Source organism: Ostrinia nubilalis, chromosome 10 (assembly GCF_963855985.1).
Source record: "Ostrinia nubilalis chromosome 10, ilOstNubi1.1, whole genome shotgun sequence".
NCBI lineage: Eukaryota > Metazoa > Arthropoda > Insecta > Lepidoptera > Crambidae > Ostrinia > Ostrinia nubilalis.
The window spans coordinates 2,184,124-2,206,283 of NC_087097.1; the positions used below are offsets into that span (position 1 = coordinate 2,184,124).

Sequence of the window (22,160 nt, forward strand, 5' to 3'; positions counted from 1 at the left end):
TTTACAAGACTATTTCCACCTCTCGTTCCCACCGCTGCAACCCCTGTGTAGCCAGGATCTACAGCTTGACCGCCAATAAAACCCAAACAGTAAAGGTCAAGTTTGTCCCGGGGGAAAGTTAAACTGTCATTGGACCCGCAACGAAATTAATCAGAAGAAGAAGTTCGAAGTTAAGGTTCGACTTCCCTCCATTGCAAAGCGGATGACAGGTGACAAACAAAGGTTAGGTTAGGGCTAACCAAAGTAACCAACATAGCTCGCAGAATTGTTAAAATCAAGTGACAGTGGGTGGGGCACATAGCTCGTAGAGACGATGGCCGTTGGGGCAGGAAAGTTCTCGAGTGGCGACCACGGGCTGGAAGACGTAGCGTGGGCAGGCCTCCTACTAGGTGGAGCGACGATCTGGTGAAGGTCGCGGGAAGAGCCTGGATGCGGGCAGCGCAGGACCGTTCATTGTGGAAAACCTTGGGGGAGGCCTTTGTCCAGCAGTGGACGTCATTTGGCTGAAACGAGGTTAGGGCTAAAGGGCTAGTGCACGTACCGGCGGCACGTGCCAGCAGTGTGCATCAAGCCTGGCACGCACGGAGGCGGGCACGACGCGCGGCAGGTTGTCGGGCAGCCCGCCGCCCGTCACGTGCGCGGCCGCCTTCACGCGCCCGCTGGCTAACGCCGCGGCCATCGCCCGTGCGTAGATACGCGTGGGCTTGATCAGCTCCTCGCCTGTGAAAGAGGTAAGACTGAACTAGGGTCTGTTAACTGGAGAAAAAGCGAGCATTAAGCATCCCCAACCAGTCTGGCTAACGTGACGAGTATAGCCTCCCCGAAGACTACAGACTAGTTGGCCGATAGTTGGGGCTGATTCTAATTCGTATGAAGAATCGGCTGATACCAAATCGGTGTAACGTGCAATTTTCATGTCCACATAGCCCGACCCAACTATCGACCGATAAAAAATCTGCAGCTAGTCTAGGCTAAACCCTCGCATGGTAAATTACAGAGGATCGACCTCCCTCCTACACTAATCACTGCTCCAGATGTATTTTAATTACCTAATAACGATAACCGTCACTTAAATTCTAAGAGCCTATACACACCACGCCTTTCATACAATCGGAACGCCCTGTTTACACGATGTTATTGCAATCTTTGTGAAAGTCATCTGCATCACACACGTTGACGGTGTCTGACAAAACGAGATGTGTATAAGCCCTTATACCACATAAATCAACAACAGTTTACAGGAAAACGAACGCGAATTAAAAGCTGCGTTGTAATATAAATAATCCTATAAAGACTAACCTAACGTGAGTCCTTCTTTGCTGAAGGGAGCCTTGTCCTGGAGCGTGAGGCCGGTCTTCTTCATCAGCTTGTGGATCAGACTGAACCCGTTGCTGTGGACGCCGTTTGAAGGCAGCCCGATGATTATATCACCAACCTAAAGAATACAAAAACATATTTTAACATTATAATTCGATTTCTTATACTATCACACCCCGGTCTTGCTTATCACTACACACTGTAAGAAACGACAAAGAGAAATCTGATTCTGTAACAATCCCGAGTGTACTTTTGCGTCAACTTAGACGTTGTAGAATAGTGTTGAGGTACATATTATGCAGATTTTAAATTATATTTTGTCTATAAAATTGACATAAAATATGTTGTTTGACTTCTATGTTTCTTTTTAATATTATGTACAAAATGTTGTTATCTTCTTGTGTTTGGCATCATCAACTAAATTACAACTGTTAAACTAAATTGGTGGAAGAATTAGCGTCTGTCACACAGTTTAAATGTAACTAGTATAGACGTTAATGATCCCTATCTTAATACAGCTCCTATTGTTAAATGTAATTTTTTCGTTAAGATACCATGATCATTGTTAAAGACACAATAAAGTTATTTATTATTATTTATTTATTCTCACCGTGATGTCGTTAATTTTCGGCAACACCTGTGTCCTCTCGACGACGCCGAGCGCGAAGCCGGCGATGTCATACGCGCCTGGTTCATACATGCCCGGCATTTCTGCTGTTTCTCCACCTAGGTAAGATAGTTAACACTTTAAAATTGAACCTAAAAGCTACTTGATTAGAGTTTATAATTACTTTGAGACATAATGACGTTATTGTACACACCAGATAATTTCAGACGCAATATTGAACCTAAATGAAAGAATAATAAGGTATGTTTTTGAATGTTCTACCAATGCGTACCACTACTCATTGGTTTTCTTCAACATTTTTATCGAGCCCTAATCAAAGCAATCTTGGAATCATCATGCTAAATTCCACTTTGCGACCATTAAGGTTAGGGTTTATAATACATTGATATTCAGAGTCAGTTTCTGCATCATGTGGAAGGATGAGAATCTTCACACGCGAGATTGAACCTTATAGCCATACCAATAAGAATACGTCTTTGATGATCATACCTATAAGCGCAGCATTGGCCTGTCTACAGCCCTCAGCGACTCCAGAAACCACGTTCCTCGCTACATTGACGTCCAAAGAACCACACGCAAAGTAGTCCAAGAACGTCAACGGAGTAGACAAGAATCTTCACACCCGATATTGAACCTTATTGCCATACTAATAAGAATACGTCTTTAATGATCATACCTATGACGTCCAAAGAGCCACACGCAAAATATTTCAAGAACGTCAAAGGGGTAGAAGAGAATCTTTACACCGGATATTGAACCTTATTGCCATACTAATAAGAATACTTCTTGATGATCATACCTATAAGCGCAGCATTAGCCTGTCTACAACCCTCAGCGATTCCAGACACCTCATTCCTGGCTACATTAACGTCCAGAGAACCGTATGCAAAGTAGTCCAAGAACGTCAACGGAGTAGACAAGAATCTTCACACCCGATATTGAACCTTATTGCCTTAGTAATAAAAACACTTTTGATGATCATACCTATAAGCGCAGCATTGGCCTGTCTACAGCCCTCAGCGACTCCAGAAACCACATTCCTCGCTACATTGACGTCCAAAGAACCGCACGCAAAGTAGTCCAAGAACGTCAAAGGTGTAGCGCCATTGCACAGTATGTCGTTGATGCACATCGCAACTAAATCGATTCCGATGGTACTATGTTGGTTGATCGTTTGAGCGATTTTGAGCTTTGTGCCCACGCCGTCAGCTGCTAAGACCAGCACTGGATCCTGTGACAGAAAAGTAAGATATTATAAAGATAAGTTTTTTAAATAGAAAAGGCACATGTTTAAAAAGCAAACTGCCTGACCAATAAAGTTTAACTTGAAGAAACGAATTATTTATAACATTAAACATTACATGAAAAATCACACGTGCGATTGAACGTAATTTTATTAAATACATCGAGCAAATTAACAACGTCGTAATAAGCGCAAAATCGGTTGTCGATATGACGGCTATTTTAGTGGTTGGATGGTGCGGAAATCTCGTCAAACCTGTCTAGAAAATGTATTTTACTGTTAACAGAGGTTCATCTCACCTTGAATTCTTGTTCAATAGCTTTCAGTTGGAAGCAGCCGCCGAAGCCACCGAGACCGCCCAAAACTCCTGACCTAGATGTGGACCTGAAACAAAACGAAAAGGAGTCATGTAACAAATGACATTTGTCTGTGGATATAGTTCGAACAACAAGAGCCGAGGCCATTAACACAAGCAAAGATTTGTATCTGTATTCGGATTGCCTCAACATTCGTTGAGCGACCTATAATACGCTAAGGCTTGTTTAAAAAAATCTATGAATAACTTTTATATTATTTAACTAAATAAAAAATCACTTACCTGGCCAAAGGCTTGATGAGAGAGACTAGAGAATCCCCAGCCTCAATATCGACACCGCTGTCTTTGTAAGAAAGAGACTTCTGTCGGACGGCCTGTCCGATCACGTAAGGCGCTGTGAGAGGCGCCATCGCTTCTCTAAAGTTGTCCACCGCCACTTGGTGACCGCCTAGAAAGACATAGTAACGTTTACACTTGACTTTTTTGTCCTGTATTAATTATCATAGATTTCTACATTTTCTACATATAAATAAAAGAGATCGTCGCAGAACAATATTAGTGTTCCAACTTCGAGAATCGTTCGTTTCAGTCAAATGACGTCCACTGCTGGACAAAGGCCTCCTCCATGAATTTTCACAACGTTCGATTCTGCACCGCATCCAGGCACCTCCCGCGACCTTCAGCAGATCGTCGGTCCACGTAGTGGGGGGCCTACACTACGTCTTCCGGCCCTGCTCGAGAACTTTTCTGTCCCAGCGGCCATCAGCTCTGCGAGCTGTGCCACTTGACTTAACTTAGACAATACATCGTCATAATCATTTCATTGACTTATCAACTCACCCTCCTTCCCGATAGCCTCCACAGTACCAACGACCCTGATGTCTCCCTCCACTAGTCCTAATAGCTCCTTCACCACCACCGGGTCCACGATCAGCACCATGCCTACTCCGCAGTTGAAGGTACGGAGCATCTCGAAGTCGGACACCATGCCTGTGGATTGTTTATTGAGTTTAGTAAAGGAGTGTCATGGAATTTGCGATTTGAGCTTTATGACGTTTCCAATAGAGTATAATTTGGTTTGTGCTAAGATAAAAAAATACTTTAGAGGTCTTCAAATGGGCACAGAGAGAGTAACAGATCACTACACGTCACCTGCGTATAGACACCCGTGCCAAGACTCACTGACGTGTAACCAAAATATCTGCTGTTTATCTCTTTCTTAACCTTGTCTTCATCCCTTTAGTTTGTCAACAGTCATCTGTTTTCTCCGTCGATCCTCAGCTTCGAATTACTCCTATTCTAACTACAGAAAAAAATTTGCCCCAGAACTAACTCAGTCGTTCCAGGTTGGGAAGTAACGGTGTATCTGTAGATTCTGACTACAAAAAACCGGCCAAGTGCGTGTCGGACTCACGCACAAAGGGTTCCGTACCATTGATTTATGAATTATTTTTTTTTAATTTTACGAGGTATTAAAAAAAAACTACTTACTAGACCTCGTTCAAAACCATTTTCGTTGGTAGTTTTTATAGTAATGTACGTCATATTTTTTTTTTTAGATTTTTAATTTTCTTATTTTAGAAGTTAGGGGGGGGGGACCAACTTATTTCCACTTTGGAAGCGTCTGTCACGCAAACTATTCGGTTTAGAAAAAAAAATCTTTTAGAAACCTCGATATCATTTTTGAAGACTTATCCATAGATACCCCTCACCCTCACGTATGTGTTTGATGAAACAATAAGTTTCAGTTCTAAGTATGGGGAGCCCCCAATATTTATTATTATTTTTTTATTTTTGCATCATAATCTTAATGCGGTTCACAGAATACATCTACCTACCAAGTTTCAACAGTATAGCTCTTATAGTTTCGGAAAAAAATGGATGTGACATACGGACGGACAGACAGACAGAAATGACGAATCTATAAGGGTTCCGTTTTTTGCCATTTGGCTACGCAACCCTAAAAAGTCACAGTAGATAGGACATGAGGTTACTATAGTTACCTTTGGCCTGCAGCCATCCAAACAGCGGCTTGATCTGGAACTTGCTGGCGTCGAGTCGCACGCGCAGCCCCGGCGGCAACACCCGCGGTACATTGTCCAACAATCCTCCGCCGGTGATGTGTGCGAGGGCCTTTACGAGGCTTCTGCGGAGAGCTTCTTTCGAACTCCTCCTATGTTCTTCTGATTAATTTCGTTGCGGGTCCAATGACAGTTTAACTTTCCCCCGGGACAAACTTGACCTTCATTGGTTGGGTTTTTGTGGCGGTCAAGCTGTAGATCCTGGCTACACAGGAGTTGCAGTGGTGGGAACGAGAGGTGGGAACGAGAGGTGGGAATAAATTTCTGCGGAGAGCCGGCAATACTTGGCGCACGTAGATGCCGGTTGGTTCTAGGAACTCCCCATAGTTAAACCTGCTTTACTGAGTAGTTGCGATCTCACCCAAAGGTCAGCTTGCTTTACTAAAGTAGTAATACCTAGATCTAAAGAGTGTCTTCATACCTTTGTTTGTCAGTCAGCCGCTTTCTCCGCCGGTCCTAAACTCTAGCTACATAAAGTCTCACGCCCGTATTCACAAACGATGCTTGCTTAAGTGAAGCAGCAAATCGAACGCACAGCGTTAAAAAGAGCTGTGATTGGTTCGTGTGTCACCCTGTGCGTCCACGCGCACTGTGAGACCTCATAGTAATGTTTGTGAATACGGGCGTCAGTATAAGAGGTTGCTTTAGTTACCTTTGGCCTGCAGCCATCCAAACAGCGGCTTGATCTGGAACTTGCTGGCGTCGAGTCGCACGCGCAGCCCCGGCGGCAACACGCGCGGTACATTGTCCAGCAATCCTCCGCCGGTGATGTGAGCGACCTTAACAAGACTCCGGCGGCGAGGTTTATACTTAACTAGCGGCCGCCCGCGACTTCGTACGCGTGGATCCCGTTTTACCCCCTACACTATCTTACGCGGTTTAGATTTTTTCATACAAATGTTATTTCCCACTAACTCCCGTTTCTGTGTGAATTTTGCAATATCCTGTTGTAACTAAGCTTTAAGTTTACTAAGTTACCTGCATGCCAAATTTCAAGCGTCGAACTTAAGCGGTTTTTTCATACAAAAGGATTTTCCCGCTAATTCCCGTTCCCGTGGGAACCTCGGGAATTCCTTTCTTAGTGCACCTCTACGGTACCTAAGCTACGTCCCTTCCAAATTTCAAGTGCCTACGTTTAGCCGTTTAGGCTGTGCGTTGATATGTTAGTCAGTCAGTCAGTTTCTCCTTTTATAGGATATACCTAGTTCTAAAGGTGTCTTTATACCTTCGTTTGTCAGATAGCCGCTTTCTCCTCCAGTCCTCAATTTCTGCAAATTCTAGCTACAAAAAGTCTCAGTAGGAATGAAAGGATACTTTAGTTACCTTTGGCCTGCAGCCATCCAAACAGCGGCTTGATCTGGAACTTGCTGGCGTCGAGTCGCACGCGCAGCCCCGGCGGCAACACGCGCGGTACATTGTCCAGCAATCCTCCGCCGGTGATGTGTGCGAGGGCCTTTACGAGGCTTCTGCGGAGAGCCGGCAATACTTGGCGCACGTAGACGTAGTCTCAAGGACTTCACCCATAGTTAAACCTGCTTTACTAAAGTACGGCCAACGAGAAGCGATACCAAATGTAAACAAACCTAATGTCATGGTCATTATAAATCGAACATGAACATGACCGAGGAAACTCTGTGCAGATTCTGCCATACAGAAGAAGAAACGGCCATGCATATTCTTTGCTCATGCTTCCCGCTTATGAGCAAAAGAAGTATCCATCTCGGGCGACACATCATGCACCCGGATGAGATAGCAGATATCACGCTCCAAAGAATCTGGAAATTTATAGACTCAACGGGACTAAGCAGTGAACTCTAAAGACAAGGGCTGCCACAATAGATCAAACCTGGTCGAGTTGGCGCAAATAAAGGCCCAAAAACCAATAATAATAATAAAATAATGGTCATTTGGAATAGCAGGGGTTTGACTTTGACATATTTTGGCGGGAGAACGAGACATTACGACAAATACACAAGATGGGAAGAGACAGAATAGATTGTCAGTTCGACAGTCGAATCGACCTTTGTATCGCTGCTAGTTGGCCGTACTTTAAGTAATGAATACTTAGATCTAAAGAGTGTCTTCATACCTTAGTTTTTCAGTCAGCCGCTTTCTCCGCCGGTCCTTTACTTCTGCAAATTCTAGCTACAAAAAGTCTCACGCTCTTATTCACAAACTTAAGTGAAGCAGCAAATCGAACGCACAGCGTTGAACAGATCTCTGTGATCGGTTCGTGTGTCACCCTGTGCGTCCACGCGCACTGTGATACCTCATAGTAATGTTTGTGAATACGGGGTCAGTATAAGAGGTTACTTTAATTACCTTTGGCCTGCAGCCATCCAAACAGCGGCTTGATCTGGAACTTGCTGGCGTCGAGTCGCACGCGCAGCCCCGGCGGCAACACGCGCGGTACATTGTCCAGCAATCCTCCGCCGGTGATGTGTGCGAGGGCCTTTACGAGGCTTCTGCGGAGAGCCGGCAATACTTGGCGCACGTAGACGTAGTCTCAAGGACTTCACTCATAGTTAAACCTGCTTGACTAAAGTACGGCCAACGAGAAACGATACCAAATGTAAACAAAACTAATGTCATGGTCATTTGGAATAGCAGGGGTTTGACTTTATGACATATTTTGGCGGGAGAACGAGACATTACGACAAATACACAAGATGGGAAGAGACAGAATAGATTGTCAGTTCGACAGTCGAATCGACCTTTTTTATCGCTGCTAGTTGGCCGTACTTTAAGTAATGTATACTTAGATCTAAAGAGTGCCTTCATACCTTAGTTTTTCAGTTAGCCGCTTTCTCCGCCGGTCCTTTACTTCTGCAAACTCTAGCTACAAAAAGTCTCACGCCTGTATTCACAAACGATGCTTGCTTAAGTGAAGCAGCAAATCGAGCGCACATCGTTAAAAAGAGCTCTGAATTGGTTCGTGTCACCCAGTGCGTCCACGCGCACTGTGAGACCTCATAGTAATGTTTGTGAATACGGGCGTCAGTATAAGAGGTTACTTTAGTTACCTTTAGCCTGCAGCCATCCAAACAGCGGTTTGATCTGGAACTTGCTGGCGTCGAGTCGCACGCGCAGCCCCGGCGGCAACACCCGCGGTACATTGTCCAGCAATCCACCGCCGGTGATGTGTGCGAGGGCCTTTAAGAGGCTTCTGCGGAGAGCTTCTTTCGAACTCCTCCTATGTTCTTCTGATTAATTTCGTTGCGGGTCCAATGACAGTTTAACTTTCCCCCGGGACAAACTTGACCTTCATTGGTTGGGTTTTTGTGGCGGTCAAGCTGTAGATCCTCGCTACACAGGAGTTGCAGTGGTGGGAACGAGAGGTGGGAATAAATTACTGCGGAGAGCCGGCAATACTTGGCGCACGTAATTCTAGCCTCAAGGACCTCACCCATAGTTAAACCTGCTTTACTAAGTAATGTATACTTAGATCTAAAGAGTCTTCATACCTTAGTTTTTCAGTTAGCCGCTTTCTCCGCCGGCCCTTTACTTCTGCAAATTCTAGCTACAAAAAAGTCTAAAGCCTGGTCCGTGAGCACGTAGAATTTTGTCCAATGACCCCAAGCTACCCATCCTTATCGCTCGCGCGTAATTATGTTGCTGTCGCGACTGTGAGACGCGCGCCCGCAGTGAGTGTGCGAACGCGACAGCAACATAATGGGTAGCTTGGGGTCATTGGACAAAATTCTACGTGCTCACGGACCAGGCTTTATAAGAGGTTGCTTAAGTCACCTTTAGCCTGCAGCCATCCAAACAGCGGCTTGATCTGGAACTTGCTGGCGTCGAGTCGCACGCGCAGCCCCGGCGGCAACACGCGCGGTACATTGTCCAGCAATCCTCCGCCGGTGATGTGTGCGAGGGCCTTTACGAGGCTTCTGCGGAGAGCCGGCAATACTTGGCGCACGTAGATGCCGGTTGGTTCTAGAAACTCCTCGCCGAATGTTCGTCCTGCAGTACTGAAGGGCGCTTTTTCTGTGTATCTGCGGGGAAATAATGAGTAATTATATCTTTGGACATTTAACATGGCGATAATATGTCCTAAATTAAGATACGCTTATGTTATGAGTAGTAGACGACCTATTTATCAAGTTATACATAACAAACTAAGCTTGGATTTTGTAAGTTAACACTTTCATGGACAGTGAATTTCTATTTTGTCTGGGTTACTGTCCGAGAAAGTGTTAAAAATCTTTTTCCTTCACCTTCACCGCACAGATATCAGCTTAGCTCATGATATAACGAAGTTTCAATCGTACGCATCTCCTGCATTCAACAAAAAATATGTTTCATCTTATCTTAGTTTTAGCATCAACCGTACCTGCAGTGAACTCTAAAGACAAGGGCTGCCACAATAGATCAAACCTGGTCGAGTTGGCGCAAATAAAGGCCCAAAAACCAATAATAATAATAAACCGTACCTGCACCCACTCTCAGCCATGATCTTCTGCACCAGACTGTATCCATTGCTGTGTACTCCAGTAGAGGGGAGTGCCAACACTACGTCCACCGCGCCGATCTCTTTAATGCGCGGGAGTTGCTTGATGTTATATGAAGTGCTTGGTGTAACTCTAGCTATAGTCTGGTCTGCGAGCACGTAGAATTTTGTCCGATGACCCCAAGCTACCCATCCTTATCGCTCGCGCGTAATTATATTGCTGTCGCGACTGTGCGACGGGCGCCCGCAGTGAATGTGCGAGCGCGACAACAACATAATTACGCGCGAGCGATAAGGACGGGTAGCTTGGGGTCATTAGACAAAATTCTACGTGCTCGCAGACCGGACTTTAGTGGTCTACTGTACCTGCATCCACTCTCGGCCATGATCTTCTGCACGAGACTGTATCCATTGCTGTGTACGCCAGTAGAGGGCAGCGCTAACACTACGTCCCCCGCTCGGATCTCCTTGATGCGCGGGAGTTGTTTGAGGTTGTCGACCACGCCTACCGCGAAACCGGCCAGGTCGTATTTGCCTACGTCGTACATTGACGGCATCTCGGCTGTTTCGCCACCTTTGTAGAAGAAAAAAAGGATTTAAAGGTATCTGTACAGCAGCGGCATACGTAAAGCCCATTATAAACGCGTCTCAGGCGCAAATTAAACATCAAAAGTTGAGCGAACTAAAGTTTAGGCTCCGTTAAATAGAACGCGTAAATAGCGCGCGCTCGAGCGTTACCCTATAACACCGAATTGTGTTGGTTGAATGTGGATACATAATTTGAAATAGTTTCAAGTCAAACATAACGGCAGCGCTAGCAGTATGCAACGCGAACGCTCTGTTGCGGCATTAGGACGGTTTGTTTCCGGTATTTTTACAGTAGTAGAGTTATACCTAGCAAAGCGCAGCCGGAGAGTATACACGCGTCAGCGATTCCCTTGACGAAAGACGAGGCCAGCTCGACTTGTAGGCGGCCGCACGCCATGTAGTCCAGGAGCGCAAAGACAACGCCTTAGGTCGAATGTGTTTTTGTAAGTAGACCCCGCCCACAACACATGTACTGTTATTGCAAGTACCTTTATAGCAATTAGACCGCCTACATTGTGGCGCATCTTTTGGTATATTTATTTCTTTTTCTTTTCTTGTTTTATGTAGTGTACAATAAAGTATATATCTATCTAGTAAAGCGCAGCCGGAGAGTATACACGCATCAGCGATTCCCTTGACGATAGACGAGGCCAGCTCGACTTGTAGGCCGTCGCACGCCATGTAGTCCAGGAGCGCAAAAACCACGCCTAATGTCGAATGTGTTTTAGTAAGTAGGCCCCGCACACAACACCTTTATAGCGATAAGACCGCCTACATTGTGCCGTATCTTTAATACATTTATTTCTTGACTTTTTTTTGTTTTGTGTAGTGTACAATAAAGTGTGTTCTGTATTTCTATCTACCTAGCAAAGCGCAGCCGGAGAGTATTCACGCGTCAGCGATCCCCTTGACGATAGACGAGGCCAGCTCGACCTGCAAGCGGCCGCACGCCATGTAGTCCAGGAGCGCAAAGACAACGCCTAATGTCGAATGTGTTTTTGTAAGTAGACCCCGCCCACAACACATGTACTGTTATTGCAAGTACCTTTATAGCGATTAGACCGCCTACATTGTGGCGCATCTTTTGGTATATTTATTTCTTTTTCTTTTCTTGTTTTATGTAGTGTACAATAAAGTATATATCTACCTAGCAAGGCGCAGCCGGAGAGTATACACGCATCAGCGATTCCCTTGACGATAGACGAGGCCAGCTCGACTTGTAGCCGGCCGCACGCCATGTAGTCCAGGAGCGCAAAGACAACGTCTAATGTCGAATGTGTTTTAGTAAGTAAGCCCCGCCCACAATACAAGTACTGTTATTGCAAGTACCTTTATAGCGATAAGACCGGCTCCATTGTGCCGCATCTTTTGTATATTTATTTCTTTTTCTTTTCTTGTTTTATGTAGTGTACAATAAAGTATATATCTACCTAGCAAAGCGCAGCCGGAGAGTATACACGCGTCAGCGATTCCCTTGACGATAGACGAGGCCAGCTCGACTTGTAGACGCCCACACGCCATGTAGTCCAGGAAAGCGAAGGGCTAGGCGCCCGCGCACAAGATGTCGTTGACGAAGATCTAGGATCTTGACCGATCGTGAAAACAACACCTCATAACTAGTGTGGTTTAGAAGGTTAGCCCCGCCCACAACACACGGTTTTCTACAGGCCACACTTCGGAGAATGTGCGAAGGAATTATACGACCTAATTCCACCAGTCCCCTTCCATCACCGGGGAACCAGACGCAGGTTAGCGTACCAGCCCTACATTGTCGACATTCCACAGCTCGCACTATGCGTTTCGATGACTCTTTTATAATGCGAACAGCTAGGGACTGGAATTCGCTGCCTGCTGTTGTCTTTCCTGAACACTATAATCTGGGCTTTTTCAAGGCGAGAGTGAATAGACACTTACAGGGCAGATATGTACTATCCTTGACTGCATCTTACTTAACACCAGGTACGACTGCGGTCAAATACCTGCCTTGTCTCGTATAAAATGCAAGTAGTGCTATTGTACGCGTAAGTACCTAGCAAGGCGCAGCCGGAGAGTATACACGCATCAGCGATTCCCTTGACGATAGACGAGGCCAGCTCGACTTGCAGGCGGCCGCACGGCTTATAGCCCAGGAGCGCAAAGACAACGCCTAATGTCGAATGTAAGTAGGCCCCGCCCACAACACATGTACTGTTATTTCTTTTTCTTTTCTTGTTTTATGTAGTGTACAATAAAGTATATATCTACCTAGCAAAGCGCAGCCGGAGAGTATACACGCATCAGCGATTCCCTTGACGATAGACGAGGCCAGCTCGACCTGTAAGCGGCCGCACGCCATGTAGTCCAGGAGCGCAAAGACAACGCCTTAGGTCGAATGTGTTTTTGTAAGTAGACTTAATTTGTTTTAATTTGCAGGCCCCGCCCACAACACAAGTACTGTTATTGCGAGTACTTTTATAACGATAAAATTGCCTGCATTATGCCGCATCTTTTGTATATTTATTTCTTTTTCTTTTCTTGTTTTATGTAGTGTACAATAAAGTATATATCTACCTAGCAAAGCGCAGCCGGAGAGTATACACGCGTCAGCGATCCCCTTGACGATAGACGAGGCCAGCTCGACCTGCAGGCGGCCGCACGCCATGTAGTCCAGGAGCGCAAAGACAACGCCTAATGTCGAGTGTGTTTTAGTAAGTAGGCCCCGCCCACAACACAAGTACTGTTACAGTAAGTACCTAGCAAGGCGCAGCCGGAGAGTATACACGCGTCAGCGATTCCCTTGACGATAGACGAGGCCAGCTCGACTTGTAGACGGCCGCACGCCATGTAGTCCAGGAAAGCGAAGGGCTCGGCGCCCGCGCACAAGATGTCGTTGACGCACATCGCTACTAAGTCTTGACCGATCGTGTCGTACTTGTTCATTATTTCTGCGATCTGAAACAAGTAGATCCATTGTTTATGTATTTACCTTAATTGAAGACGGAAGTAAAAAAAAACCATTGTTTTTTGACTTTAACGCTAGGCAGTAAAGTTCAAAATGATGTAATCATTATTTAGCATTGCTTACTTTAGGATTAAGAAGACTAGTTTTAGTGTCACGCGGACCGTCCGGTGCGGACCCGCTACGCACGGCCAATCTGTATGAACTTCTAGGGAGCGTTTTAGAGTAATGCGGTCCGGAGGAACCGCTCCGCTCCCTAGCAGTTCATACAGATCGGCTGTGCGGAGCGATCCGCACTGACAGTCCGCGTAACACTAAAACCAGCCCAAGGCTTCGTTTTGTGTTTTGATTTTGTGGATCCATGACGCAATCGTGAAATTTTATCTGATATGAATGCTATTTGTTACTAGATGCCACAGATGGTTCAGTTGACAGCCATTTCTTGTAGTTCCAATGCTATTATGCAATTATTCTTGCATCTACATTAGGCGATTATCACACTGCGCCGCGGTCCGCGTGATTTCATAAAAAAAATCCCGCGCGCGGACGCGTTGTCAGTGTGTTGTGCCGCGCGTGTTTTCTATACAAACTGAGGTACTTGCATACAATGATTAAATCTGTCGTCCCGCGTACCGCGGCAGAGCGCGGCGCCGTGTGATAATCGCCTTAGAAATTCAGTGTTTAGCTTGATCTACCGTCATCTGTTAACTATCACTTTGTGTTCTTGAAAACCAATGTAACCTCTGTTAATCCGCTAATTGAAAACACATCTTTACCTTAACTTTGGTCCCAACGCCGTCCGTTCCCTGCACGAGGACGGGGTCTTTCAGCGTGGGGTCCATGGCCGACAGTTGGAACAGGCCGCTAAAGCACCCCAGCCTTCCCAGCACCCCCCGGCGATGGGTGGCGGTGGCCAGTGGCTCGATCTGACGGACTAGGGTGGCCGCGGCGTCGATGTCCACGCCGCTTTGCAGGTACGAAAGGCCATTGAGTCTGGAGAATGATGGCGGTTTTAAAAAGTTGACTGGTTAGGTTGTTTTTTTCTGGAAGGTTCTCGCACACTCACTGCGGGTGCCAGTCGCACAGTCGCGACAGCAATATAATTACGCGCGAGCGATAAGGATGGGTAGCTAGGGGTCATTGGACAAAATTCTACGTGGTCACGGACCGGGCTTTAGAATGTCATGATCAATTATTACTTTCCATCAGGTTTCCAACAGTAAATAATCATTTTCTTCTCATGAATATTTTGCCTCAACGGGATTCGAACCCGAAACTGCAAAATCCGTCATAGCAGCTACTACTATAACTGATAACTACTACTATAAAGTTGCTATGTGGTCTAAATTATGGTCTACGATTCTCTTTATAATGAATTCTACTAGCAGAGCTAGGGTTACGTAAAATGTTTTTGAATGTAAGAAGTGCGTGCGTATGTGTTTTGCCCATGCCATTGACAAAAGCACGTTGTTTGTTGCCCATTTCATTGATGGACCGTCAAGTTCAAACGTTTATTTGCCAAGTAAAATGTATCAGAATCTTTTCATAACATGCATTTTAATTCAGTATTTAATACATCTGTGACAGGCGTGAAGACAGTATTGTAGATATTTTGAACGCAATCTCATTAAGAGATTTCATAGTTATTAAAATTTATGATCCATATCTTTAAATATGGTATTTCATTATAGTTTATTATTTCTGTAAGTCATTAACAATAAAAGAAAGCATAAAATATGACGTACAAGACAAAATAAAACAATACAACACTACACTGAACTTCCATGCAATGAACCACATGTACCATGCAAGGTGAAAATGAAATCCAAACAAATAAGATGAAGAATTTATTGAAAAATAAAAGAAACAAACAAGACAACAACAATATTGTTCTTACCAAAAAGTTCCTTTAACAACGCAATTGGTAAGCTAAGAAGACAAATAAATATGTATTATGAATAATGGAAGTAAAGAGACATACATTAACAACATACATGAATGAAGCAAAATAGATTTTGAAGACTAATGGAATGTATGGGAATGTAAATGCAAATATATTTAAAAAAGGATTTTTGATTTGAAAAAAAAATCTGCTTAAATGGAACTTAAACCAACGAAACTCTGACGAAAATTTCAAGTGATTTTGAAACTTATAAAAATGATGACATGCGTCAATGGCCAAGTGGTTAAGCTGTAGCCCGGAATGCAAAAGGTCAAGTCCCATTTAAAGCAGAAAATAAGTAAAAATCACAAATATATTTATCATTATAAATGCAAAGATCTCAATAACCAGCTAATATATTTTCATGACTTGCGCCCCAAGAGCTACTCGCTGAAACAAAGTTACCAACTTTAGAATACAGCCCTCAAAAACCAATATACCAAACGGTATGAAAATTAAGCATAGGAAAAACCACAAGTGAAACAGAGGAATCAACACATATAGATAAAAAATATTTAGGTTTAATTTATTATATAGATTTATTAAGAAAACTTTTCGATCAGTGATAGAAACATCAGAAGAGCAGCAATTAATGCAGGCAACCTTTTTATATTCAAAATCAAGAATTTAGAAAAATTCATTAGTTGAAAACGGGTCTAAAGAATCTATAAACCTTAAATAAGAACATAGTTGGACAAATGCAAGACTAAATTGAAAACCCACATGACTTCTGCGTGGTATGAAATATCGCCACTAAAATAGCATGTATGTACTTACTTCGAGAAAGCCCTGTGAGCGATATCCTTCCTGTACTGTGCACCGGGAAAGTCGATGACTGACGCGGCAGCGGTGGCGGCGGCCGCGGCGGCTCTCAACGATGCAGCCCTGATGAAAAAATATATTTACTGTATCTCTGTTCACTTTTACGATATTAGGGGCTGATTTTTCAGTACAGAATAAACTTGACATTTATTTCCCATACTGAAATTGTTAATGTGCCAAACCTATTCTTCAGTTAAAAGTTATCCGACGAAAAATCAACCTTAAGTAGGCAATAACTTAACCAGTGAACTCTAGTCACTGTCTTCGATTCCAACATGTTTGCAAAGCAACTTTCGGACACACTACGAAAATAGTTTATGCTAACTTGTCCCTTGCACAACAAAGTACATACAGCTTGAAGTATTAACATACCTGGCACAAACTAAGAGCACTCGACCGCCCCACGTGACTAAAGAGCCGTTAGCGCCTCGAGCCACGCCACTGTGGAAGACCACCAGGCCTGGGGTAGCTTGTACTTGAGACAATCCTGTAAAACAAACCATCAGCATTTAGAAATTTTTGGAGATGCTTCGAGGATTTTATCAGATTTAAAAAAACTTTTGTTACATTGATATACTAGTAAAAATTCACAAAAATATTATTTTTACGATATCTTTAAGCACGTTTCAGCTTTGAGCGAGAGCCCATTAAGCAAAACCTTGTAAAAACTGTAAATTAACTTTTAAATTTTGGTTGTGGGAAACAATAAATTATTTTTATTTATTTATTTATTTATTTAATTATAAAATTACTCAAGGAAGTCACATCGTCGTTTACTTAGATGATGTCGTCATACTAACCACTGATCACACAGCCCTTAGTGGAGGTTTCTGGATATCCTTTAGATGCTAGGACTACTCCGACAGCTGATAACTTGGTGTTCCACATCAGTTGGTGCTTGTTCAAAGTGCCAGTGACGCATGCCTAGAAGAAATACTAGTTGAAACCACTAATACGAAGGATATCCGTAAAAATATACGTATGTGAAATGAAATGAACTTTATTGTGAATGTGAATTTAGGTAAACAATAGCAGATACATGGCTTAATAATAGAAACGCTCCAAATTCTACCTTTTCAGGCGTATTCACAAGTTGTTTGTAAACAAATGAACTTTTTAAAAGTATTTCTAAAAAGAAGTAGCATGACAGGAAAGACAAATTGTTAGCTAATTTGGCCTTGATTGGGATATTTAGAAACATTTGTGAGAGACATTTGTCCAGATTGGGGTACTATTGGATCGACACGTGAGTCAAGCATGTGAATTGCGATATAGATATCTAATAAAACGTGTGAGTTTTTTGTGCCTATGTTTATTATTAGTTAATCATCCAGTTCTATGTATCATGTAAGATAAATAGTTGTTTACGAAAATAAACAGCGCCTCAGTGATAATCCGGTGGACTACGAGGCCGCTGGACAAATTCCTCTCTATCTCGTATTGGTTGTAGTTCTTGAAATTATGTCGGTATACCTTCATAACAGTGTAGAGATCTGATTCCAAGAGGGTCACGAGGACTTGGGTCTCGGGGTCGCCGAAGCGACAGTTGAACTCCAAGGTCATGGGCCCAGATTTGGTGACCATCATTCCAGCATACAGCACTCCTAAAAGTAAAAGAAAATAAAACGTTATAAGAAGTGATAATTGGGGTAAAGGAAAAAAAAGACTTAAAAAGATTTGCTTGAAGCTTCTTCATAATACGTATATCAAGCACGACCCAGAATAGCAATGAAGCTTCCGGAAAATGCAATGATTGATATCAAAAACTTTTAACCATCTCTTATGAAAACCGATTAATTAATTTTACTTTGTTATGGTGTCATCAGCCAGTATGAAGCAATCTGAGCAATTTTTGAAAAACATTGCTAATTCCAATTAGTTTTTACGTCAGTCTAAAATGTACTCTATGCTTTAAAAATTAAAGTGTTTTTCCTTCGGATCACTAATTAAGATGTGTATTTGCGTTTCGTTATCAGTGTTTATCGCGAGCTTAATTGTGGCTAGTAAATAAGAAGCAAACAAAGGGGTCGCAGGTCAGTCAGACGTAATGCCACTGACTGAGGCGAGTGACGTAAGAACGCTGTTGAAATTATACAATTTTATGTCTTTTGTTTCGAACAAACAACAACAGATTATTGATCTAATAAAAAATATTAGAGTCACAGTCCAGAGCTGTTGAGGATAAAAATAAAATAATATGTTGACTTGTTGATAACATGTAATAAGAGGGGCAGATAGAAATATTACGGTAAAGTCTGGAGTTACTAATGTAATGTTAGAAGATGCTAAAAAATCTGCACCAAATCCAGATCTGTATGATAGCACTAGTTTTTGCGTGATAGAGTAACAAACATCCTTACTACAATCCTAACTCGAAAATTTTTTTATTAATTATTATCTAGCTAGAGATTTTCTGCAGAGTAAGATAAGTTATTGTTGGTTCTTGAGATTTTTCTAAGATTGACATATCAGTTACTAGCTTACACTGGGAATTATCGTCACAAAGAAAACCTGATTAAGAAAATAATTATTATCAGATACTTATTAGAAACTAAGTATCCGTATTATGACTATAATTGCTTAGTAATAGTTAAATTAATTGCTGCTAGAAAACAACATGCGTTTGAGAACATTAACGCCACGTGTTCGAAATTACTTATAATAAGTCGTTAAGATTAAATACACGCATTATGGCATCTGAAATGCCTAGAAGTGATTAGTATTGATCTTATGATGAACGCAATAAAGATGTTTAAGATAATAATTTGTAGGTAGGGGAAAATCGAATGGCTTTCTTAACTGCAAGTGATAATAAATTGTGTCATTGCATAAGGACGATAAACTGGTCTTGAACTGCTTTCTGATAGACTGAACCAGATCTCAGAAGTACTGGCAGCTCGAAAAATTATACTCCTGGAAAAAAAATCAACATGACCTATTAACCTAAACCTACGATCTCGCTTTTTTTTTATTTTACTACCTATAACTGGCCGGAATTAAAAAGTGAGTTATCATGTTCTTTCTTTATGTCTATGATATGAAGCTAAACAAGACTACAAAGTTGGAATGGCCATGTATTGATTGTAGAAAAATCCTTTAGCAAATACCTACCCTACATTGTGAGGTTTCAGGGTGAGATACATAGGTACAAATACAAAAGTACAGTTCAATAAGTTCAACAACGAAACAAAAAACATTGTAATAATTGTACGTTGCCAACCATACAGTGCGTGTAATTACATCAGTGCGCGATATTCGTTATCTATCTACGCAAGACATCTCTCCAATGTTTTCGATGGTCGCCACGAGTCTGTAAACATCTTGCTATCAGCACTTGCACTCTTATGAGACAAAAACCTCAATAACTAATAGTACAAGTTCATTAATGAGACATTAATTAATAAAAAATATAAGATGCAATTTGATTGCACAATGAAGAAGGCCAGTGATTATAAAAAAAAAGATATCAGTAAAAAACAAGCTATATTTAGCACGGTCAGACTGATTCCCAATGACGTAAACAGGTGGCCCTGTAATTATTAATAAGACATACCTACATACTTTTTGGCTTAATAAAAACTTAAGAAGATGCTCGAAAACGAAAGTTAGTATTTTTTTTTACTTATAAAAAAGTCTAATATTTGTAAAATTGTCTTACACTTTAAATATTACATTACACTGTATTTAAAGATAGAGAGAACAAAATCTTCATTTCGTCAATCAGAGTTCATTACCTCCAGATATCACTCTAAATATAACGTAACCCGTTGCCACGGCAATAACTTAGATAGCAACTTTATAACAAACTTGCAGTGCTTCTATGCCGTTCCATATTGCAATTTATTAGGGTGAAAGTTCTATTTACTTCTTCCTCGAGAGATAGATCAATTTATGTGCAAAGATAGTTTGTATTGTGCATGCACTTACACATGTTACAGTGTGTTCTAAACTAGAAAAGACTTCATTTAACCAGATTCTCGTGAATTTTAAAATATGGGAGAAATATTATGCTAATATCTGGTACCCCAACCCAATTGTAGCGTCGAGTGTGGGACAAATGCTGTACTTTCTTCTTCTCTGTCGTAACTCTTTTAAAACACCGGTCGTGGTTGTTATGAGTTGCAATAATATTGGTTATGGGTGGAGTTGATCACCTTACGCTATTTCCCTATGTTTTCCTGTAGGTGGTCAACTCAGTGCACTCGTATAGGGAAGGGAGCCGCCTACAGCAGTCTAGATTTAGTTGTCCATCGCATTATTTTAATAGATAGGATAAAATATACAGCTCGGATAGGTGCTCGCTTGTTGTATCCGGCTCGTCGTACGAGGATCGTCGCGTTGAGAAAAAGAAGTTTGTGGCAGGAGGGTGGCATATGGCCAACGGTTTCCGTGATGTGCTGCGTACATGGCGTCATGGGTGTACAAACAATACCGCTCGTACTCACCGACATACTTGATCCCCTCTGCCTTCAGTCCATCAACCGCTCGCTGTAGCACCTGGTCCTTAACATCCGCCAGCTGGTCAGGCGTGATGAGCGGGCAGGGGCAGTAAGCGCCCATGCCTCCAGTGTTGGGACCCACATCGCCGTCGCCGATACGTTTGTGGTCCTGTGCTGGAGGCATCATGGACACCGTCTCGCCATCCGTGAATGCCAGAACCTGGTAAACGATTTATTAGTCAATAATCTATTGCATCCTTATTGTTACACGAGGTAGTTTAGTAATTTAAATTAGATACAAATATGGACCCGCTTTTATGATCACTATTCAATGAGGGCTATCGTTTTTATACTTAACAGTTGGCACCCCTGGCGATTGCAGGACCTTACTCTACAGTGGCGCCATCTTGATAAGTGCAAATGCGATTGTCCTCCTACCAATTTAGCGCTCACCAGTTGGTGCCACTGTCTTCGCTACTAGCAAGTGACAGGACCTTACTCTACAGTGGCGCCAACTGGTGAGCGCTAAAACGATAGCCCTCATTGAAGTATTGGAAGACAATGTGTAAGTTTGTACAAGAAGAAGAAGGTATTGATTAGCTGAGTCCGTTACTCCGACACCATTTAATTTCGACATGACTGTCAGGTTTTGATCCGTGCTGCGCGCGATTTGAACGTGGTGGATCGTTCTATGTGGACTCGACTTGTTATAAAAGATATTATCTATTATATCTATTTTTTCTTTGGACATTTTACACAGCGCTATCTGGTTCCTAACTATGCACAGTGGTCGGTCTCAAACAACATGAAAATCTTGCTATTTTGTAAATATTTACACAATACACACCTAAATCAATACCAGCATGTATTATGTTCATGCTCACAATTACAAATGTTTGCATTACTGGGGAGTAACCTGCGACCTCTAGCGCAGTAGTCCAGTATGCGAATCAAAAGATTCACAATCCAGTTAGGCAAAACAGGAGGTAGCGCCAAGAGGCCATCCGTTTATCATCATTACGTTTGGTTTCTCTACTCGATCGTAGTGATGTCAATGAGCGCAATAGCCACGAAGAATTACTAAATGATCATGCCGTGATGTGGTGATGCACTGATATCAATCTCTTTCGTATGTAATAATGGAGGCGTGGTGAGAAGCGGTATTTTTGTTGCCTATATTATTTTTAAAAGACAGATGTCACGAAAATAGATACAGAAGATCAACATCATCTAAAAATTTATCAGCAGCAATAACAAGCTGTAACTTTATTTTCATTTTAAATAAGCCTTGACAAAACTTTCCGTGACGTCCCATAAATTTTTATGGATCAATTAAATCTTAGCTAATTATTCTGAAAAAAACATTTGTTATTTTCAGATTATCTTATCTGGACCC

The 22,160-nt window shown here is 42.5% G+C and overlaps 1 protein-coding gene across 1 annotated transcript in view; it reads right to left on the bottom strand.

The window, feature by feature from the left end:
* LOC135075401 (trifunctional purine biosynthetic protein adenosine-3) overlaps positions 1-22,160 on the bottom strand; it is a 42,428-nt gene that overhangs the window by 13,356 nt on the left and 6,912 nt on the right. Inside the window, exons 4-25 of the mRNA XM_063969846.1 lie at positions 20,771-20,984; positions 17,799-17,929; positions 17,126-17,249; positions 16,698-16,812; positions 16,281-16,388; positions 14,338-14,554; positions 13,356-13,554; positions 10,397-10,609; positions 10,019-10,184; positions 9,333-9,580; positions 8,609-8,788; positions 7,908-8,090; positions 6,909-7,091; positions 6,238-6,342; positions 5,508-5,687; positions 4,345-4,494; positions 3,787-3,952; positions 3,488-3,572; positions 2,930-3,176; positions 1,928-2,043; positions 1,300-1,435; positions 542-720 (exon numbers count right to left, since the gene is read on the bottom strand). Coding sequence (XP_063825916.1) covers positions 542-720; positions 1,300-1,435; positions 1,928-2,043; positions 2,930-3,176; positions 3,488-3,572; positions 3,787-3,952; positions 4,345-4,494; positions 5,508-5,687; positions 6,238-6,342; positions 6,909-7,091; positions 7,908-8,090; positions 8,609-8,788; positions 9,333-9,580; positions 10,019-10,184; positions 10,397-10,609; positions 13,356-13,554; positions 14,338-14,554; positions 16,281-16,388; positions 16,698-16,812; positions 17,126-17,249; positions 17,799-17,929; positions 20,771-20,984 — 3,645 coding nt within the window. The remainder of the gene's footprint in view (positions 1-541; positions 721-1,299; positions 1,436-1,927; positions 2,044-2,929; positions 3,177-3,487; positions 3,573-3,786; positions 3,953-4,344; positions 4,495-5,507; positions 5,688-6,237; positions 6,343-6,908; positions 7,092-7,907; positions 8,091-8,608; positions 8,789-9,332; positions 9,581-10,018; positions 10,185-10,396; positions 10,610-13,355; positions 13,555-14,337; positions 14,555-16,280; positions 16,389-16,697; positions 16,813-17,125; positions 17,250-17,798; positions 17,930-20,770; positions 20,985-22,160) is intronic.